General features: G+C 37.3%; 1 protein-coding gene across 9 annotated transcripts; it reads right to left on the bottom strand.

Moving 5' to 3' along the window:
* Window positions 1-37: 37 nt before the first annotated feature.
* Window positions 38-20,853, bottom strand: LOC108596229 (potassium/sodium hyperpolarization-activated cyclic nucleotide-gated channel 2). Of its 9 annotated transcripts, none has more exons than XM_017981758.2 (15): window positions 19,017-20,853; window positions 11,506-13,206; window positions 7,638-7,815; window positions 7,259-7,497; window positions 7,028-7,191; window positions 6,823-6,959; window positions 6,623-6,775; window positions 5,066-5,161; window positions 1,762-1,911; window positions 1,596-1,672; window positions 1,162-1,473; window positions 1,004-1,098; window positions 852-940; window positions 475-791; window positions 38-417 (listed from the first exon to the last, which is right to left on the bottom strand). In XM_017981758.2, exons 1-15 carry the CDS (start codon window positions 19,085-19,087, stop codon window positions 282-284), a joined length of 3,915 nt encoding a protein of 1,304 aa, XP_017837247.1. In that variant the 5' UTR covers window positions 19,088-20,853; the 3' UTR covers window positions 38-281. The 9 variants fall into 9 exon arrangements, with proteins under 9 accessions (XP_017837247.1, XP_017837249.1, XP_017837248.1 ...); XM_017981760.2 differs by having other exon boundaries at window positions 6,623-6,760; XM_017981759.2 differs by having other exon boundaries at window positions 7,650-7,815.
* Between the last annotated feature and the right edge of the window lie 1,426 nt (window positions 20,854-22,279).

Below are 22,279 nucleotides of genomic sequence, written 5' to 3'. Positions count from 1 at the left end.
TTGAGGACATTGTTGTGTAATACGTTTTCTTATCTTGTTTTTTTTTTTGTTGTCATTTTTTCTACTAAATCGCAATTGCATATATAATACGTATGTAGACTACCATAAATTGATTCTTCATTTTAGTGTACGTTTTATCGCATTTTTTAAAGGGTTTTTTTTTCTAATTATTATATACGCATGTGTGTGTTAAGTGTAGTGTGTGTGTGTGTGTGTAAGTGTGTGTGCTGCCAGCTAATAAGCTTTCAGATGGTAGCTGGGCTATTTAGGATGCCTCAGTGTCATGGAGTATTGCCCTCGAAGAGAGCACGAAACTCGCCGCTTCTGGGCCTGGGTAGACCCTCGCGTATCGTTTGAACCGGCTCAGCAATGCTCGACTCTGACCCATGCAATAAATTCTCCTTGAGATCCATGTCACTGAAATAATTATATTAAATAACAAGGCAGTTCTTTTAAATGGGCTAGTTGACTCACTCATCTTTGCAATCATCCGCTTCGGCGGCTAGTGCATTAACCACTGCCGTAATTGTATTCGATTCTGGATTGCTAAGCTGCTCATCCTTTTGTTGCATTATATTTGGATTTTTGCCAATTTTATTTAAGCGCTCTGCAGCTACAGTTTCCATGGTCTTGCGCATCAACGGATACTGATCCAGAACGCAATTGAAATGATCCACGCTCAATGAGAATAGATTGCAATAGGTTTCGGCTCGCACGCTGGCCACACGACGCGCATTTGTCAGCAAACAGATCTCACCAAAGTAAGAGCCATCCGATAGCGAGGTGGCCACCTACCAAACGGAAGATTACATATAATAAATTGTTTACACATTTATATACAATACTATTACCTCGCCGTTTGCCATGACAATGTCTACCACACCCTCCTGTATGAAGTACATCTTGGTACCGATGGTGCCCTCCTTTATGATAATATCACCTGCTCAAAGAGATAAACATATATGTCTAGAGTTGAATATAAAGCTTGTGCTTGTGGACGCACCTGGTTGGAAAACTTCGTATTTCAGTTTGGTAACTACGTCAGAAACAAAATTCGAATCGGCATTAGCAAAAAAAGGCACTGAAGCCACGAGGGACCTAAAATTAAATAATTAAATATATATAAAATGTATATATAAGTACTCATGATCTTCAGCTTACCTGCAATTATAGTTGATGACATCCTCGCGCAATTTCTCGCTCAACTCGCCAAGTATCAACTCTTCATCGAAGAATTTACCCTGGTACCGATGTTCGAAATATTCCGTAATGCGTTGCCGCATATCTCGCGGTAACTTGCGATAGGCCATATACTCCTCCACCTGTTTGACTTTCTCGCGATACTGCCGCCTGCTGGAGTCCAAGCTCTGTATAAGATTGGTCGCATGACCAAGGAACAATGCATAGCATGTGGCGCCCGATATCATTGATAGCATCGTTAGCCACATATCCGTCAATGATTGTGGTGGAAATCTAAAGGAGTATTGAAAATCATGAGAAAAGCAAAGAAAAGATATAGTTTGGTTCTAAATATTTGAATAACTTAAACTACTTTTAACGATTGTTTTCAAATGAATAAATTGTATGCCACTCACCTGCCATAACCTATGCACAGCATATGTGACATGGCTTTAAACAATGCCCATGAATACTGTTCCAGCCAATATGATTCCTATAGAAGAATGTCCAATCAAAATTATATGCAATGCAGCATTGTCAACTTTTGAATGTAACAAAAGTAAATAATACACCGAATTCTACCTGTAATTCATTGATGGATACCCAGGAATTTGATGGAAAACCCTGTAACATTGGCACTAAGAACTGTAGACAACCGCTCCAGTGTCCGATTAAGAGCATCATGCAAATTAAATTGAAGATCCTCATAAATACCGAGGCCATATTGAGGAACTGTAACCAGAGTTGTCAAATAATAAAAGTGCATAATCAACGTTAAAGCCAACACCGCACTGACTTTACTTTTGTATGTGTGTGTCTGTGTGTTTGGTTGTGTGTGTGTGTGTGTGTGTATTGTTTATGTGTTTGTGTTACATTTAAATTACATTAAACCCAAATTTAAATAAATTAGTTTTCAGAAACCAAATTAGAAAGTTTCTTTGAACATTTTATTGCTTTTATTTTTGTTTAGCTGCCAAACATTTAATAGCGCCAACAAATTAGCCAATTAAAAGCAAATTCAAACCACAGCCAGTAAACAGAACAAAATTAAACAAAACAAAAATATACAGAACAATTGAATTTGAACAAAATTTTGTATAAGCAAGCAGCAATTGACAGTCTATGCGTGGAAAGCCTAAGCTTAAGCTACAGTACTGCTCAGCAGTATGTGTACTAGACCAGGCATAAACCATCGCTTGTTGTTAGCTTCAGGCGCAGCTCTAAATGCAGTTGGCTATCAAGAGTACATTCGATAATTCGATAGCATACATAGAAATAAAATGTTTTTCGTAAAGTAAATCAAACAGGTGAGGTCTAATATTAGGCAATACAACAGTGTATAGTAGTAAGTACAACCTGAGAGGCAATCAATCAAACCATTTCTACGTTTTTGTTTTGTTGTTGTTGTAGTTGTTTGTTTTTTGTTTTTTTTTTAGTGCAAATCAGCTGCTAAGTATTATTATGTTACAAGTGCTCAGCTTAACGTAACGTTTTTATTTTAGTTTTGCTCAATTCCAAAAAAAATTATGAAATTTAATGGACACTAAGCCAGTCAAACGTTCAAAAAAGTTACAAAAATATTGAGTAAATATTTTACAACAAAAGCGTATTCTCTTATTCAAATCTCAGTTGTTAGTGCTACAAATTCTGTACAGAGCTTAGAACAAACCATAACAAAAGGTAACCATAAATAATGAGTGGCATTCAAAAAATTGTACAGTCTTTTGTGAGAGTAACTGTGTGTTTTTTTTTTATTTGGTGTATACGGCCGACTGGTACACAGACTTACGCAACGCAGTGTGAGACGCGTTATCTAGCTGAAAATTCTTTGTACAACAGAATGAACTCAAGTGTAACCAAATAAAAAAGAAAAAACAGTTGTTCAAACAATTAAAATAAAACCCATAACCAAAAGCATTAGAAAACATTAAAAACAATAACTGAATATATATACAATTATATTGAGTATATATAGAATTGGCAACAGTAAGTAGCAGAAGGAGAGAGAGAGAGAGAGAAAATAGTTGTTGCTCGTTGCAAGTAAAGTGGAAAAAGTACAGTAAGGAGCATTATAAAGCGCACACCACAAACAGATCGTGGTGAAAAAAAAAAAAACAAAAGCAAAAGCATTGATTATGATAACTGTTTCAATTAAATTGTGTTTATTTTTTATTTTTATTAATTATTATTGTGTTTGTAGAAATAGATACCTACAAGGTGTCAAGAGGTACAGTGTATACGCGCTAAGACAACATTCGACTAATTTAACTAATCAAAAGAGTTTCGAATTGATATAAATATTTTTACATTTTATGAGCTATTTACACATTGTTGCTTGTAGCTTGCATTCACTGTACCCCGATAAGCGTTCAGGCCTTGGCCCACAAATGTATGCTATACAATGCGTTGAAGACCTTTGGTCTAGGCAATATGTAGTTATCGTATATAGTACAGTGTTCGTGTTCGTTGTTTATCAATTAACAATTAGCTTGCAAACTCTGACAACAGTCGTCAATATTGTTGTTGGTGTTTCTTTTTTGGGTGAGTAGGTGCAACATTTGTTTGGCCAAAAAGCTTGCGTAAGCAACTTTCGCAGTAGCAGCAGCAATAGCAGCAATAATAGCAACAATAGCAGCAGCAACTATAATTTATTTATGATTTATACAACGGGGTGGTTCAGTGGTTATGGGTGGGGGTGGGGGTGGGTGTGGGTGTGGTGGACTAGTTGCTGCTGCCTTATGTACACAAAAATTCATTCATCAACTGACTACAATATGTTATATTTAGACTTGGATTTTGTTATTTAATTAACTATTAAGTCATTGGGTGTTTATTTTGTGTTTAAAGCAAAAAGCATTGAACAAACTAATTTCAAGTATTTTATTTACTTTAACAAGTGTTGCTGTTGTTGTAATTGTAATTTTTGTTGTTGGTGTTTGTTGTTATTGTTTGTCATTCGATTTGATTTTGATTTAAGTCTGCTTAAGTGTGTGTCTTGATGCAATTCACGTCTGTGTTGCTTTTGCTTTCTATTAGAAAGTACTACTTTTAGTTTAAGAAAGTATAAGGAAAGTTGTTAACTAATTGCTAGGACTAAGCTTTTGGCTAAAAAGTTAGTGGCACTAACCATGCGAACATGCATGAAATCTAGATCAACCTAAACTCAAATGTTAGCCAGAGCTAAACTAAGCTAAGCTAACAATTTTTTACATATTCAAATTGGTTTGTATACAGAACTTATATAGAATTAACTGTATAAATTGGAAAATCAATCTTTAAAGCTTAAACAGACAAACAGACTAAGATGCAAAAAGTAACTCTAGATAGATCACTATTTAAAAAAAGTTCTAGTATCACTAGTGTAATCTACACGCAGTGAAGTGCATTAAAACGAGCTTCGATCCTGCCGAAGTCCTTGACATATACATATATGATTACACAATGAATTTTGAAGCTTTATTATAAAACTTTTATTGTTTTTTGTTCTTTTTTTTTTAATGCATGTATGTATATCAATTAATCATTCAATCAATATGTACTTATGTATGTTAAAAAGGCAATCTCAGAAAAATTTATACAGAACGTACGAACGAACATTAAAATCAAGCAAACATGATCAACGAACAATCGAACGAACGAACGAACCAACAAAATATGCACTAAAACTCAATGTTTGGTTTTTGTTTTTTTTTTTTTGTTTGGTTAAAACAATTCTCAAATTATATGAGTTAATATTGGCACCAATATAATACATAATTATAATGTCAATCAATCAATCAAGGCTTTTTGTTTTTGTTTTTTTCTTAATCAAATATTGAATTTGTTGAGTGTTGAATTTAAGTTTATTATTTTTTAATATTTTATGTTGATGTTTTTGGGTTGTTACCTTGAGAATTAGGTTGCTTTTTGTCAAGCCATCTTTGTCTTTTCTGTGCATTCTCCCTCTGCGATCAGCACTTTTTTTCTGTAGATTCTGCAGAATCTATAAAACCATATATATACACAGGTATTTTAGGCCCCTGAATTTGCTAAGTGGTTGATTGTTTAAGCTAAATATGTAAGTTGTTTTGGTTGTTGTTGTTTTGGTTTTGGTTGTTGTTGTTGATATTTTGTACTCAAACTGATTTTGATAAGCAAATTGGAATGCGTTTCGGTATATAGTATATGCATCCAGACTTATAATACATACAGCGTAATTGGTTTGCTTAAAGTTTGTATTTATCATTGTTATTAAAAAATAAATAAGTTTCGATGTATGTAATTATAAACAATAAAACAGAGACCAGAGCAAGGCAATGTAGTAAGTTGAAATTACTGGCACTTTCATTTGATTTGCAGTAAGGTGTAGTGAGAGGGCCGGGGGGGCGGAAAAAGCAGTATTTTGATTTTTTGAAATTCTAAAAATGTTTCAGTATTGTTCTCAATTGTGGTGTTTGGATGGGAATCCAAAAGGCTTTTTAATATATTTTAGGTACTGAGTGCAATGAAGAGAGAGAGTAAATAGTATTAAAAATACAAAAAAGAAATTACAAAATAAGAAAATATGTGAAAAACAAGTAAGCAACGAAAAAAGTTTATCTTCAGCCGCGTTTTAAGCGTAGAATCAAGCGTAGCGAACGCGTTGGATGTTCAAATGTAAAATCAAAAACGTTTATCAGTTTGCAGTGTGAAGTGTAGTGTAGAGAAAGAGAGAGAGCGAGATAGAGAGAGTAAGAGAGAGGCCAGGACTTGGCTTTGGACTTGGACTTGGACATGGGCTTTGGAGCGCAACGCAACACAAGTTGGAAAACAATCAAACATTTTATTTATTATTATTTTTTGGCATTTATATAAGAGAATATATACAGCGTTGAATTTTGGCACAGTCAGTTTTTGTTTTTGGAAAAGGATTATATAATTTTGACACATTGACACTGATATGTATACATATACAGAATAGTAAAGCTTACGAAAGAAACAACAAAAAACTAAACTAAAATCGAAAACACAAAGTTACATTTATTCAAACCGAAATCAAAGACACTGAGTTACGCTAAGTTTAGTTTTTATAACAACTGTATATTTGTATATTGTAGACTGAGATCGATTTGTTGTCGCAGACTGAGCAGTGAGCACTTTCAACTATTTAAATCTCTTGCCGTTTTGACTGTCCTAAGCCTAAGTTCCTTTTATTTCATTTTTTTTTTTTGTTTCATTGTTGTAGTGTGAAATGATTCGACGTTGTAAATTTCGTTTGGCAAAAAATGAAAACTGATTCCAACAGAACTTAGGTGAAATTCAATATGATTAATAATTAAATCATCAATCAATTATAGACTTTACATCTAAACTTTCGTATGTTATGCAAACAATAAGTTAATGTGTAGTTTGTGACAGAAACAAAAATTATAAATAAAATGATAAGAGAAACGTAAACGTAAAATTGAAAACCGTGTGTACTTACATAGACCTCCTCCCATTGCGATACATAGCGCACGAGGCGGGACAGGCGCAGCAGGCGAACTAAGGATAATAATTTAGCTAGACGTAGGATGCGCAAAGCGCGTCCTGCATGCAAGATTTGAAAAGAATCAGAGAAATCCTGCAATTTCATAATCTTAATCAAAATGTTGCGTACTGCTCCTTAAAATACGAAGAACTTACTTGATTGAAAATTAAAAATATATAATCTAACGGTATTGACGAAATCAAATCCAGAAAAAACCAAGTTCTTAAATAGTGTTTAGCTATAAGCTTTGGATCCAATATTACTTGTTCAGCGTTGTCTTGTTGCATAATTCCTGCAACAAACAAGTAAATAAAAATATTCAAATCAAATCGAATAAGTTAAAATTTGTGGTACGCTCACCTGTTCTAAAATTGACTACAATATCTATTAAAAAAATAGTATCACTTAGGCAGTTGAAGGCAATCCATCGTGTGCTCAGATCATCGTTGAAGAATGATATTGCGACTGGCAGGATAATAAGATTTGCTACTAATAATAAAAGCATGCAAAGGTCCCAGTAAAACCTAAAAATATAAACAAATACACAAATTATAAATTGTATAATTTGACTGCACTTATTCGTTTCCATACCTGAATGAACTGCACGGGTGTATTACCCAATGTCCGGAAGTTTTCTGACGTATACGCTCTTTGACCAACGCCTTGCGGCTGCCAAATAATTTCATGGCCAGACGATTGTCTGTGGGCTGGAACCATGATTGCAATTGACTCTTTAGGAAATTCGCCGATACTTTTTCCGAGACTATAGGTATGTTAGGCATTGGCTCCTCTTTCGGAGTGCCGTACAACGACACATCATCAAAGTGTACCTGCAATAATTCCAGATCACATAAGTTTAACTTGCTAAACAAAAGTGTTGCCTGTTTTGACTAAAATGCATTTAATTCGATTGGGGGGCTTGCGTTTGGGATTAGGAAGCTGTGGATGACTCTACGGTTATAAATAAAACCTTTGCTCTTGCCATTTCGGTTCCTTGGTCGCATATTAGCAGTGCCTCATCATCAAAAGCGGTGACCAGCGAGTCGGTGCAGGTGTTCTCAAATGATATACGCAAGTCGTTCTCATTCACATTCAAGATCGAGCAATATGAGCAGCGTACTGATTCCTCGCTATCGCCGTTCAATAAGCTGTAAATAATTGATTTGCGAAACAACAAACAATGAGTAAACAAGCATATATATAAATATATATTTTTATGCATAATAGTTGATAGCTAACTGTACATATTTTTATTTTGAGGTGAAGTGAAAGTAATAGGCAGCGTTTTAGGCCGCCTTCATTATACGCGTTAGTTAGTTAGTTAGTTAGCCTAGCTAGCTTAGTTTGCAGCTAACTAGTTGCAACCAGTCGTACTTATCTTTGTACTATTAAATTCAATTACATTTTTTTCTTTATGCTAGCGCACACAATTTATTTAGAACTTGTGTTGATTAATCATGCAACGATCAATCATAGGGCAAGTTTTTTTTAGAAAAATATGTTTAGCTCTTTATATTACTTTTTGTAATTTTATTATGCAAGCTAAGCTAATTAATCAAAAAAATTTTTAAACATTATTAGTAACACTAGGCAACAAGCGTTGCATACTAATAATAATAGCACGATTTTTAATTATAATTATTTGAAATATTTTTTAATAAATTTTGTAGTTGCTTTCAATTTTGGTATTATAACTCAGCTATTCAACATATTTTATCTTAGCTTAGCAGTCTGATATGTAAAAATATTTGCTTAGCATAAATTTTAATATGCAAATTTGTTGCCTAGTGTAATTTTTCAATGCACAGAGCATTTAAACTGCGAACTGCTGGAGTTTGCATTTTTACAAGTTCTGGTTTTTTGTATTCTTGTTTTCTTTTAATTGTTGCACACGCACAATGCTCTCACGCACAAGCTAGCAACAGCAGCTGGATGCTGTGTGCTGGTCCAGCTCCTCCCGCACTCTCTCCGCCCGTAGTTGTGAACACAGGCTTAACAGCGAGATCTCACCTTGCATTCGCTGATTGTCAAGGTCTGCGTCTCTGTCTCTGGTTCACGCTTGCGGAAATGTTGCCCTATTGGCCACACAAAATCGCGTGGTGTGTGTGTGTGAGTGTAAACACATATATATATATCTATGTGTACGTATATGTATTTGTTGTATATTCTCCAGCTTGATGGATGAATGTCTATTGTTTGGCCGTAAAGTAGACGCGTGCACTGTATTTTATTTTTGTATATTATTTGATCTGTTTAACGTTCCACTGTTCACACTCAATTGAGTGTAGTTTTTAAATGGGAAAGTTTCGTTTTAATTAAGCCTGATGAAGCTGATTTAATTTAATCATCGCTTGCATTATTAGCCTAATGAATTTATTACGAATTACGAGTATTATGTTTATTATTAGCAGTCGCAACAGCAAAAAAGAAATGTCAAATTCCAAAGAATTTTCCACTGCAGAAAAAAAAAAGCCCGCAGCAAATGCAAAAAACCGGCAACGTCAGCCCTTTATAACTGAACTAAATATATAGTCTTTGGCCATATCGCGTCCACTATGCATATCTTATATAAAAATTAATTGTATGCACTTTTTGTTGATATTGATTACATTTTAAATTTTGTTTATTATGCAGTTATAAAATAATTTATTTTGATTTTTGTTTAGCTTGTAACTGGAAACGTGTTCAAGCAGCTGTTTTGCACTGATTTAGACGAGCCCGTGCCACAAGTTATATGTGTTGTTATCGTAAAAGCGCACAATTTGCAACTATATAGAGCGCCGACTTATTTTTTATCTTTATTATTACAAGCGCGCCAACTGAACGCGACTAGCGCTGAGCATTCACAATTCGCAGCAACGCAGCCGGCATAACGCAGACTCCAAATCGAATGCGCTGCCGCTGCCGCCGCCGCCGACCGAACGACGTAAAGAGAGTGCCAGAGAGTGCGAGAGCGAGAGTGTGAGCGTAACTACGCGAGAGTAATAACTCTTGTTTGTTGTTGTTGTTGTTGTTGTTGTTGCTGGCTTTGTCCTCCAAGCGTTGGGGTTTGTTATTGTTTGGTTACCTCGACTTTCAATTTGTGACAATCGATAGCGCCATGGGGAAGACCCCCCTTTGGAGAGCGGCATAGAGCGCGACTGAGCGAGAGAGTGCGGAGGGCGGAGAGTGGGAATGAGCGTAATTAAATAATTGATCTAAGACGCTTGTTATTGCTCACACTCTTTAGTTTTAGATTTTTATTTGGTGACTTTTTTTTGTAAGGTTCTTTTTTTTTTTTTCTTCTTACAGATCATTTTCTGTTGCTGAGGCAGCCAGATAACCTGTTCTCTGCTCTTGACGCTGCCCGTTGCACAATAAATAAATAAAGAAAAAAATTCATTTATTTTTTTTAATTGATTTTGTGACGAGCTCACAGAGCAGCTCGTATCGCAAATTATAGTCAGCCGCGTAATTTGCTGCCATTCTTCAAAAATTGACGCCAATAAAAGCAAACACAAAACTATCTAAAAAAAGCAACAACAACAAGAAACAAACCAAATTACCTCTAGATTTTATGTAAATGAATTGACTTAAGTAAGCAACTAGTATGTGTTGCAATAAATTATAGAATTCCTATTGACGCCCGACACAAACATGAACACAAAAACTTTTCCGCATCAACAACACAACGGCCGTGACCGTGAACAACGTATACGTACTACATGTGATTCAAGTATATCAACTGATCCTTGGCCTTAAACTTGTGCCCCGCGGAGTTCGACGCACGACTGAAGTTCACTGATCGCAAGTTTAGAAGCTCATTACCCAGAATCAGAATCGGACTGAGGCTCAGACTCAGAGTCAGACTCAGAATCAGAATCAGACTCAGACGACTTGCTGATGGCTTTATGCAAATGCTGCGCGATAAGCAGCTTAAAGCAAATAAATGAATAAAACCGGTAAAAGAGAATGCGTAGACACCTTGCATGCGTAATTGGCCAGACAACCTGATGGTTGCCCAAGTCTGCAAAGAAAGCAAAAAGCACTTGCAGACAGTAAGAGCAAAGTAATGTATGAAGGCATTAATAAGATTATGCAGTCGATTTGCGAACTAGTTTGAGCAACACTTTGCCGATCTTTAAAATGATCTATGAAGTAAACAGCATTGGCATTTTGCTTAAGGGTTTAAGCCAAACAAAATGCAGCTTGACTTACAGCAAAGTTATAAAATTTTAAGCTTGTTGTTCACATAAAATATATAATTAATAAAATATTTTATGTTATATTTATGTTTAATTGCATAGTGAACACTCTTCATTGAAGAGTAGTGCTAAACGTAAATTAGAAAGACTCAAATAGAGTGTTTTTGTTACTACGTAAGAGGTTAATTATTCAAGCTCTTATATATACTATATCATCTATTTTTATGTATTTCAAAGCTTTGCCAAAGTATTTTTAGTCATTGGAGCATTTGTCACCCGAGTTCTTAGTAAAGTGATAACATTTTTGCAAACATTTTGTAAATGCAAAAACACCAAACTACTGCTTAATAACTTAGCTAAAAGTTTTTAAACAAAAGTTAGTTTATTGAAAGTCTAAATCCAATTAAATTGCAAAACTTTTGCAAAATCTTTTAGTCAACAAAATTCTGCAAAGAATGTTTGACTCAGTAAATCAAATTAATATTTTTAAAGTAACGCTTAATTGAAAGTTTTGACTTCAATTGTTCATCATTTGAATTATGTATGCGCCCCGTAGTCTTATCTGTTTGTAGACTATTTAGTTTGCTCCAGCAGAAGCAGTTAAATTATTTAATTTATTTTGGCATTAGTAATATTTGTTTTTTATCTACTCACCGTTCGCTTAGTTTGCTTTTGTGGCGACGTATGTGGCGTCGATTGAAGCTATTGGTGCACGACGTGGACGTGGGTCGTGGGTGGTGTACACCAAAGTTGTGCAACTGCAGCGACTTGAGGGTGGCGGGCGCAGTGGAGGCCTGTCCGTGCGCATGCACGTGGGCGCCGTGACTGTAACTGTGACTGTGGGCGTGCTGATGGGCGTGCTGTCCGAGTCCGAGCACACCGGCGCTGGCTACTGTGATGGTGGACTCGCCCACAGCCTCATTGGCCGCCTCGGAGCCCTGCTGTGAGCCGTTGCTGGACGAGTGATGGGTGTAGTCTGTGGGCGCGCTGAGCTGGCGATTGAATTCGGCTTTGCGGCGTGTGAGATCCGTCAGGCAGTATTTGTTCAGATGGCCGTTGCTGGAGACGGAGCTCTTGGGCGATGAAGCCAGATGTTGCGTATACGTCGCGGGTGCGCCGTGACCATGCGCATGCAGCTTGTGGCACGAATTGCTGCTGACGCTGAGCTTGTTGTTGCCGCCGCTGGTGGTGCTGCTGCTGTTGTTGCTGTTGGCGTTGCAATTCTTGCCGCTGATCTTCGCCGCCAGCGAATGCGGCACCGGCGGACTTTTGCCCGTTGTCGGTATGGTGTGGCTGCCAGCTCCAGCGACTCCAGCTGCTGCACGATACTCCTTGTCGTCGGAGGACTCGCTGCGCACAGAGGCACGATAGGCTGGAAAGGTTTTCGTTTTGCTTTTTAGCGAGCCGTTCAACAGCAGCTGCTGCTGACGCGCTGCAACTGCCGATAGCGCCGGCAACTGTTGCTGCCGTGTGCTGCTGGTTGCTGCTGCTGCTGCTGCCGCCGCTGCTTGTGCTGAGGTGGAACTGGAGCAGCTGGCGCTTGTATTGGCGCCGGGCTGCGGCTGCAGCGAATGCTTCTTCTCCACCAAATACAAGTTCAGATACTTGTCACCCGGATGCAGCGAATTATCGGATACGGCGTTCGACTTGGATATAATCTGGCCCTTCTTCTTGGCCGTGCGTGTTTTCAGCGAGAGATTGCGCAGCTTCTTGGACTGCTCCTTGATCTTGTTGGTGCGCAGAAAGGAGGGACTGTTGGCAATGCACTTGAAGATGTAGGTCTGATTCACCAGCTGCTGCTTGTCGCTGCCCGTGTCATAGTCGCTGTTGAGATTCAAATTGAGATTGGTAAAGTGCGGCTCGGCCAAGTGCTGCTCGCTGTAGTGGCTCTTAAGCTGCCCAGCCGCCGCCGCTGCTGCTGCAACGCTCGCTGCCGACGACTGCTGCTCGCTGCTGGCTGTGGCTGCACTTAGACTGCGCGTGTACTCATGGCAGGCATCATAGAGCGCCGAGTGGCCGCCAACGCCGCCTCGCAGCAGCGAAACGCTATCGTCGGGCGGCTCACGTCGGCTGCGGGCAACAACGCCAACGCCAACGCTGCTGCTGCTGCAGCTGTGCTGTTCCGCCGCCGGACTGGGACTTGGACTGTTGCGCACCGACGCCGACGCCGAGGTGGAGGACTGTGAGTACGCGGCGCCTACCGCTGCTGCCGCTGTGGACTGCGCGTGGCCTGGCGGCGCGTACGCGAGGCTTATCAGGGACTGCCGCACCAGATGCTGATGCGAGTGGGAGTGGCGGTGATGCTGCTGCTGCTGCTGCTGCTGGTCGTCCGGATACAAGTTGTCACGGCTAGCGCTACAAGATTAGAGAACATTTGAATGCGATGCTTCCAATTTATAGCAACTGCCAAATTAAAATTTGGCAACAAATTGAACAAAAAGAGTTTTTGGCATATGCTACGCTAAAGTGAGCAGGAAATGTTTTGTGTCAAACACGCCAAGACAACACAAGTAAACAAAAGAGCTTTGTTAATTATAAATATATTATTACTTTGTGCTAATTGTAGTTAGTGCGGGGGAGTAATGGATGGGGGGTGGTTTGGGGGAGTTGAAACAAGCGCAGCTTAAGCTTGTGAGTTCATCATAAGTGCTGTTGCTATAACAATTCCCAGCACACTAGCAACAACAAAACAAACAAATTTATGTTTTATTTATAGCTATACTAGATATATATGTACAAATGGCTGTATGTATGTGTGCCTAGACAAGCAGACAATGGGCCAGACCAGCCGACCAGCCGACATGCTCATCTGTTGTTTGATCGCGCGAAAAATTGAACTAAATTAATGTATAGCAACAAGCATGGCACGAGTATGCAGCTCGATATACTATATTTACAAAGATATAGCCTAAAAGTCGCAGCCATGCCTCTTATCGCCGCCCCCATTCAAAGAGCAATGTTTGCCAACGGAAGTTGCGCTAAATCAAATTTTCCTAAAAAGCTGCTGATAAGATAAGCGTCTCAAACGTTTGGAGTTTGGCTAGATATACAAACATATGTTCAACATATGTTTTTTCTAAAGCGTGTGCACGATAATAATATATAGGGGTTATTTGAAAACAAAATTTAGCTGATAGCAAGCAAAAGATAAATTATGAATCAATACTTTCAAGCGAATTAAATTAGCGCCAATTTAAATGTAATTTAATATTCAGGAAGTTAAATAGAAAGCTTTGCATATTAAGTAAGGGATAGTAATTCTTATAGAATATACTGAGCTGCCACAGTAATCAAGTCAAACTAAAATCTACTTCAATTCTATTTAATCTCTTTAAATTGAAAACTTTTAGATTTAAATCTATTGAAACTTCTTTGGCAACTCTGACAAAATAATATAAAAATAATATTTAAGCTATGAATTTAGCAGATAATTTTTCAGCATTTTTAAAAATGCAAATGAATTTTTTTTAATAATATATAATTTTAATTATTTTTTTTTTTCTTTATTTGTATTATTTGTATAATTGTTTATTCTTTCTATAATTATTCAAGCTTTTGTTTATGAATTTGAATTTCGACACACAAGAGTTCTTGCCCCCGTTCTGCACCGATAAATTTTCAAGGGCAAATTGTGGCGCAAACAAATGAAGTTCAGCACACTGTGCACAATGGATGAAAAGAGCCAACGCATTGGAACGTGAGTCGACTGCGAGAGCTTTGTTATAAAAGGGCGAAAACTAACATGCATTATCTACGTATGTTTATTTATCTATCTATGTATGTATGTATGTGTGTATATGTGAAAGCTAACGAATATGTGTTGCTAAATTTGAACAAAAGAAAAACAATTCAAAAAGCTGCTGCTGCTGCTGCTTCAATATAGTTAGACAAATATATAGAGAGCTATATACGAGCGAACGAACGTAAGCTATGCATAAAGATACAAATGTATGGTGGGGCAATTGTGGCAATGTTGGTGGTGCTGGGCTGAGGATGGGCAAACGCTTCAGTCGCAATCTCAACTCAACTCAACTCGTTTGGCACGCAAGCGAAAACGGAATATTTGCACAGTGGCAAACAAAATAAGGGAAATGCAAATATTAGATTAGCTTTTGTATCTGGACTCGTCTCGCTGCGTGTCTCTGTGTGTGTGTGTGTGTGTGTGCAATTTCGAGTGCAAAAATCGTTACGTTGAGTAAACCCAAAATCAATTTCACTCAATTAAGTGACACACGCCAACAACTACTTTGCTCCAATTGCAATTATCGGAATTTGTATTTATCCGAATTTCGGGCACGTAATGCGCATTAGCAACAATGATGTTGCACTTTCGCAAAGCTCTCAACAAAAGTTGCGAAAAAATACTTATTATATACGAAAAAGTGAATTCACAGCCTTTTGTCAAGTGCCCTGCGGCAAATCAAGTCTCAAGAACTGGCCCCGTAGTTGCCTTGATAATTGTATTGACTTATGTTGTGCTGCTGTTGTCTCTGCCCAAAACCTGCGCCAATGTCAACTTGTATATTTATTTATGTATTTTTATTTGTGCTTGCAGCATTGGCTGCGACATTTGCACAAGTGGCAGCACGTGCTTGCATCCTCGGGGCAAGCAGCAATATACTTAAGGTTTTATTTTCTTTACAACATTTGCGGTTGCTGTGGGATCAGTTACTCTCTCGTTTGTTGCCGTTTGCGTCACAGTGCCCCCCTTTTATTTTTTTCGTTAAATACAATGCGACTCAATTATTAATTCAAAAGCCAATTGAAGGCATTAAGCGTAAGTTCATATAAAGCGTAATTGTGCCGACGGCTGCTGCTGCTGCGGTTGCATTCCAATTCGTTTTTATCGAAATTATATCAATTTCCTCGCAAGTGCAAGTGCAGTGCCAACCCCAAACCCCTCAACCCCACTGACCACTGCACGAGACGTTTATACTCGTTAAAAATAAACTCGCACACATACAAATATATATACAAATGCCTTTGGCACTACAAACGTTGCTTATAAACAAATAACGCTGCTCTAATTTTAAAAATTATACACGAATATATATGTGCCTTATTTATTAATTATGCAGTCTGGAACTTTGCCATATACTGCAGTCAATAGAAGTATGAGTAACCCTGAAAAACTAATTTTGGAAAATTCTATTCCGCTCAAAATAAAATATTCCCAAGCAATGAAAATGCTTAAATTACAGCTAAGCTAAATACAACTGTTAAGCAGTTTAAAATATAATTAAAGTAACTAGAACTGTGTTTAAAATACAATAAATGTAACTGCCTAACAATTAGCTGCGCCTTTTGTTAACTGTGCCAAACGTTTAGTTTACAGTTTTTAATAATTATATATATTTTGAAATCCAACTAGCCTTAGCAAAGTGTATCAAAAATTATATATATTTAACATACAGCGTATAGCTGCATTTATTTCGAAATAATTGTGCGAATTGTTGTTTGCTTTTGTAAACAGACAAAAACGCCGGAAAATTAAGCACAAATTACAAATGCAAATGAAATTGTGCAAATGGAAATTAAATGAAAATCAAAGCAATTGCTAAACATGCCACTCAAATTTCTATATATAACTGTATATACTATATGTTTACCTACTCAAATGTCAATCTAAATAATTGAAACGACCCACTTAAGTATTGGGGGCTGGACATGGCTCAATTTTTGAAAAGTAATTAAATTAGCAAGGTGACGCCCCAAACGTCAAACATTTGAGTTACTTATACAATTAGGCAGCGGCTCAACTATTGTTAAGTAATATATTTATCATCTTTGGCGACTTGATTAATTATAGCTTTTGTGTTTTACTTATTTACACAGCACAATAATAATTAAAATTGAGCTGAGAGTAAATTAATCTACGTCATGCCAATTGTAAATTAATGTCATTGATCCGAAATTCAAATATTATTACGAAAAACAAATGCATAAAAATATATCTAAAAAGCTTTAAAAACGAGCAATTATATTTTAAGTATTACAGTTTTGTTTTGAGGTAGGTTCATTGGCATTAGCGCGGGCGGGTCTGGCGGGGGTGTAAGAGAGGTTTTAAAAACAGAGCAAGCAGTAGGTAGTAAGAAGAAGAAGCAGTGTGCATATAGTTAATGGTATTTCTATTCGTTTAAAGTAGAAACGTGAAGCGTTTATTTTTTTAATAGAGTTGTTAGTACTAGTAGCTTGCATAGAAGTTAGGCTTGAGGGTGGCTGGGGGGTAAGTATTAAGTACGAGTGTGTGTGTATTAGTTAGTTAGGGGCGATATAAAGTTATATAGTTTGTTGTAATTCTGTTAGCAAGTACATGGCTAGTACATAGTTTAAGAAAAAGTTTAGAATTAAGAGGCAGAGAGTGGCAATTCCAAAATTGTCAATACCTTCTTCTCTATTTATTGATGTCTGGATACGCTTCAATTGAAACTCAAACGAAAGTTTTCACACGCTGTTTCGATTTGGATTTGTTTTTGTTTTCGATATTTTTCTTTTCTTTTCTTTTTTTTTGTGGTTATGACGCAACAAATTTTGTATTGCGCGTAATTTGTTTGTTTTAAAACAATTTTTGTACGCTCTTAAGCAAGTATTCTGTAAAAACAACAACAACAATGATCAACATAAATTTTGAATGCACATTTAGGGCTATAGAATTTAAATTGAAATGATATTGAACGGAAACAAAACAAATGCTAACATAAAATCAAATGCTACAACTAAGTAAAGCCAAGAAAATTCAAATGTCAGCTAAACACACACACAAACAATTTCTTTGTGTGTGAGTGTGTGTGTATATATATGTGTGTGAATGTGTGTGTGTGTGTGCTGTCAACTGCATACAAAAAAGTCTGTAACTAGTTCAATTGGAAACATTTGAGTTTGCTGCACAAAAAGGTTCTATCTAGCTCTATATAAGTGTATGTGTATGTGTGTGTGTGTGTGCAACAACAACAATCACAAGTAATGCCAGTAAGCGCTCTTATCAACTGCTCACACACACTCACTCAGTCACTCACAAATAATTGCATACAAATGTAAACTTGTGTATACATGTAAGTAGCCGAAAATTCGGTCAGTGGTTTAATCATTGAAGTAAAAGCAAATGCTTCCGTCGCTGCTGCCGTTACTGCCGCTGCTCATATTGTTGTTGCAAGGATAACACATACGCAGACACACACACACACACACATACCCACACACATTGCAGTAATTGAATGATGCCTGTGTGAATGCAACGCTTTTTGCTCGCTGCCTCTTCATATACAAAAGTGCACTCAAAGTACTTTGACACTATTCTTCGAACGCTTCGACATTGTTGTTATTGTTGCTATTGTTGCTATTGTTGCCATTGTCGCCTGGCGTTGTCCATTGTTAGCCGCTTGGCTTTTAATCTAGTTTCGTAATTGCATTGACTGACTGACAGATGACTGCCCACCCACACACACACAGACAAACACACATAGATGTGGCACCCACGGCTTTTGCTGTGTGGGCGTTGTTGTTAGGCAAGAGGCTTGGTTGGGGGGTGTGAGTACTTAGCAGAAGGGAAATCAGTTGCATTGTGCTAGCGCCAGGCCAAAGGAAATAAGCTTAATGGAACAAATACAAGCATTGAACAAGTGAAACTTGAACACACACACAGACAAACTTATGCATGTATGTATGTATTTACATAAAGGCTGCTTATGTAGCCCTGAGGCAGCAACAAACTGACCCCAAAAAATATGTAACTTGTACATCACACACACACACACACACACATAGAAGCAAACAAACGAACGAACAAACAAACAAACGAACAGCAACAACAACAACAACAACAACATCAACAACCATAAAATACAAAAGCAAACAAACAAATACAAAAAGCATAAAATGGTAAATGTCTAACGAAATCAAAATTAACAACAACAACAACAGAAAAAACATTTACATTCTCATGTGCACGTGTATGCGGGCAGCACACAGGGTGACTCACGCAGATTCCACGTTCCTTTCTCAAAACGTATCAACTCATTGGCCACACATACACATGCACTGCAAACACACACACACACATACATATATAAAAACAACAACAAAACAAAATGAATGAAAACAAGAATTATGAACAGTGAACAAGACACAAGAGAGAGACAGGAAATATTGTTAATGTTTTAGCATACCGTTGATCGTTGGTAAATGTGCCAAATGCTCCAGGACCGCTGACACGTCGCTGTGTGTGTTTGACGTGCATTTTTTTATGACAACACCGACAACAGCCAGCAAAACTGCCAACGCAAATGCCAGCACCATTAGTAGTCGCTGCTCCACATGTAATAAGGCGCCGCCCGCTGCTGCTGCGGCTGCTGTTGCTGTTGCTGCTTTTATTGTAGTTCTAGTTGTTGCTGCTTAAAACTTTCGCACGCATACAAACTCAGTTCAGCTGCCTTCATATATTTGTTGTTGCTTTATTCAGCTGTTGTTGTTCTTGTTCTTGTTGTTGTTGTCAGGCCTTGTCATGCTCCTACACCTTGCCTCTCTCTCTCTCTCTCTCTTTCTCTTTCTTTCGTTTGTGCGCTCTCGCTTGCTCTTTGGTGCTTATTGTTGCTGTCTGTCGCTCAGTCAGCAACTTCCGTTTTCGATTTTTGGCATTAACTAATACAAGCGCAATTACACGACATATACATACGTACACATAAACAAAAATAATTGCTTTTCGTTGTTGTTGCTAAGGTCGCCTTGACTTAATTCGCCTTGCTATCGCTATCGCTATGTCTATGTCTATCTCTCTCACTCATTCATAACAGCCGCTGCACATGCTGAGCAGTTCATTTAAAATTCACTTTTATTTTAAGCGGCGTTTTTATTGTTAGTTCACTAGTTTAACTGCTTAGCCGTAGCTCTAAGCCTGTATGTGTGTGTTTATTTGTATGTATGTATGTGTGTGTGTGTGTGTGTAGGTGGGTTTAAGTTGGAGTAGGAGGTGTTAAGTAACGTAAGGTTGACTTGACTTGACTACTAAATTAGTTAACAGCACTAGTTGTATTGCTTATGTTCTTTTTTTCTTTTCAGGGGAGTTTACTTTTGTTTGAGGTTATGTTTAACTCATATACTGAAGTCTACTGAGTAAATATTTATATTAATACCATATGTTGCTATTTATTATTAGGCGCATGTTATGTTAAATATAGTTTTAGTTTTGCTTTCTGCTGTTATTTTGTACTTTGGATTATAGACGTTGTCTTTTTGAATGCTCCAAGGTTAGCAATGTACCATTAATATAGTTGGTTTGGTTATTTGGTTGGGTTAGGTGGAGTTTTGTTTTTATATAGTTGGTGGCGATGATAGGCGGAAGGGCAGGCGAACTGAAGTATGGTGGGGGAAGGCAGCTCACTTATATAAATCTATATGTATGTATATAAATGACTTCTCTCGTTCTTCTTCTTATTATATGCTTGGAATATCACAAGGAATAGCTATGATAAGTTTTAGCTTAGGCTTTTATTATTATGTTGCTGCTGCTGCTGCTGCTGCGTTGCTTTTGCATCCCAAATGTATGCTATGCTTTTATTTGAGTTCCTCTATATAGTTGTTGGTCTCGTGGTCTCGTGAAAGTTTAATGAACGCAACGAATTTTTTGCGGTTTTGTGACTCAAGTTAAGGCGTTGTGGTGTTACCGTTATTTCGACTGCTGTTGCTTGCTTTAGCTGTCAGCCGTTTTGTTATTTTTTGGGGCGTGGCATAGGCGTAGGCATGTGCGCCTGCGAGGGGGCCCGTGTTGGTTGGGTTCGCTTGCCTTGACGTGTGCCGAAAGTTACGTCAAGACGCGCTACGTAAGAAACCCAAACGCTGCTTACTTCATTTATTTATTATATAGTATGTGTGTATCTATAAATGTGTGCGTTTCGTCGTCCTTTTAATTTTCGTAATTTAGTTAGCGGCCTAGCTGTAGCTTCCTATTTGCTCTTTGTTGCATTTAAGTATTTTTGGTGTTGCGGCTTTATAAAAAATAAATCCATATAGTATATATATATTTAGTTGTAGTCTAAGCGATTTGTATATATGTGTATGTATATATTATAATATATATATATATGTATATAGAGAGAGAGGCAACTACTTGGTAGTTTTGTTAGTCGTTTAGTGCTTTACGATTATATATATGTATATATAAATTTGATTTGCTACTTGGAGAAGACGTTTTGTTCTACAAACTACGAGGTTTCCTTTAGCACTAGCTCTAAAATCAGTTAATTCCAGTGTTGAACAATTCGCATAACGGCAAAACTACATATATAACGGGGTTTTTTTCACTATTTTATAATTCTTTTGTTTTTTTTAGCGTATATAAGTTTATATATAACTTTTTTTTATAGCACTTTTGTGGTTGTATACAAACTAGTTATGCATGTTTGTATGTATGTGTGTGTGTGTGTAACGGATTGTATATTTTTAAAAGTAATTTGCTTTGGTTTTAAATTTTGTTAGCTTTAAGTATGTGGGTGTATGTGTTTTTAGTTTGTATGCATGTGTGCGTTACTATAATTTGCTCAATTTCATTGTTACAGGTACATTGGTTTTTTACTTTTATTTTTGCTTTTGCTTTTGGTTATTTATTTTATTTAGGCGTTGCCGTGTTCAGGACTTTAGGAGGCGTTGATTAAATAATGCTGCACTTTGTTCACTTTGCTGAATTTTATTATTTGCGCTATTTGATTATGTAATTATGCTTGGTCTCTTATTCGGTATTGAACAGCTTTCTATATATAATATTTTTGTTGTTTTGCCTTTATTTGCAGCTGCTGCAAGTGAATTATTTAGTGGAATGTGTGGCAACGCTTATATAAATACATATATATGCACATTGTACACATGCACACATACATAATTTATTAGGCGCGTGTGCGTGCCAATGTGTGTGTGTGTGTGCAAGAGGAAGAGCAAAGTTTATTGAATGGCAACCGTCAAGTGTTTGACAAATTTTTAACAAATTCTTTACGCAACACACTCACACACAGTTGCAATCAAAAGCACACGCACACACACAGACACACACGAGCAGAGAGACGGAGGCACAGAGAGGGAATAAAATGAAACAGAGTGCACATTAAATCAATGCTTCTTTTGACCTCTATTACATTTTTCGTTCGCCTTCACTTTGTGTGCCTGCGCCCTGTAGCGAGTCTTCCGTCTTTGACGCCTCCCAGCTCTTCTACCTGGCAGCGTTTTTTCTTCTGTTTTTTTTTTCTTTTCTTTTCTTCACTTTTTTTCATGCGCCCCGTGTTACGGCACAGTTAGCAGCGTTGCGCTTTTGAATGATTTATGTATTTAGTATTAATCTAAGCGTTAATGTTTAGTAAATGTGTCGCGCTTTTTATCACAAGTGCTGCTGCTGCTGCTTCTGCTGCTTTAATTGCATGTAATTCGCATTTATTTCACTGGCTGT

Source organism: Drosophila busckii, chromosome 2R, assembly GCF_011750605.1.
Source record: "Drosophila busckii strain San Diego stock center, stock number 13000-0081.31 chromosome 2R, ASM1175060v1, whole genome shotgun sequence".
NCBI classification, from domain to species: domain Eukaryota; kingdom Metazoa; phylum Arthropoda; class Insecta; order Diptera; family Drosophilidae; genus Drosophila; species Drosophila busckii.
This window is presented reverse-complemented; position numbering and strand designations above follow the sequence as displayed.

Bases quoted from the DNA above. Each gene is read 5' to 3' on its own strand.
- LOC108596229 (XM_017981758.2), bottom strand. From the start codon at position 19,087: ATGCACGTCAAACACACACAGCGACGTGTCAGCGGTCCTGGAGCATTT. The intron at 6,776-6,822 runs GTAAGTTCTTCG...ATTTTGATTAAG, and splicing joins TATTTTTAATTTTCAATCAA to ATTATGAAATTGCAGGATTT. The intron at 1,474-1,595 runs GTGAGTGGCATA...ATACTCCTTTAG, and splicing joins CTGTGCATAGGTTATGGCAG to ATTTCCACCACAATCATTGA.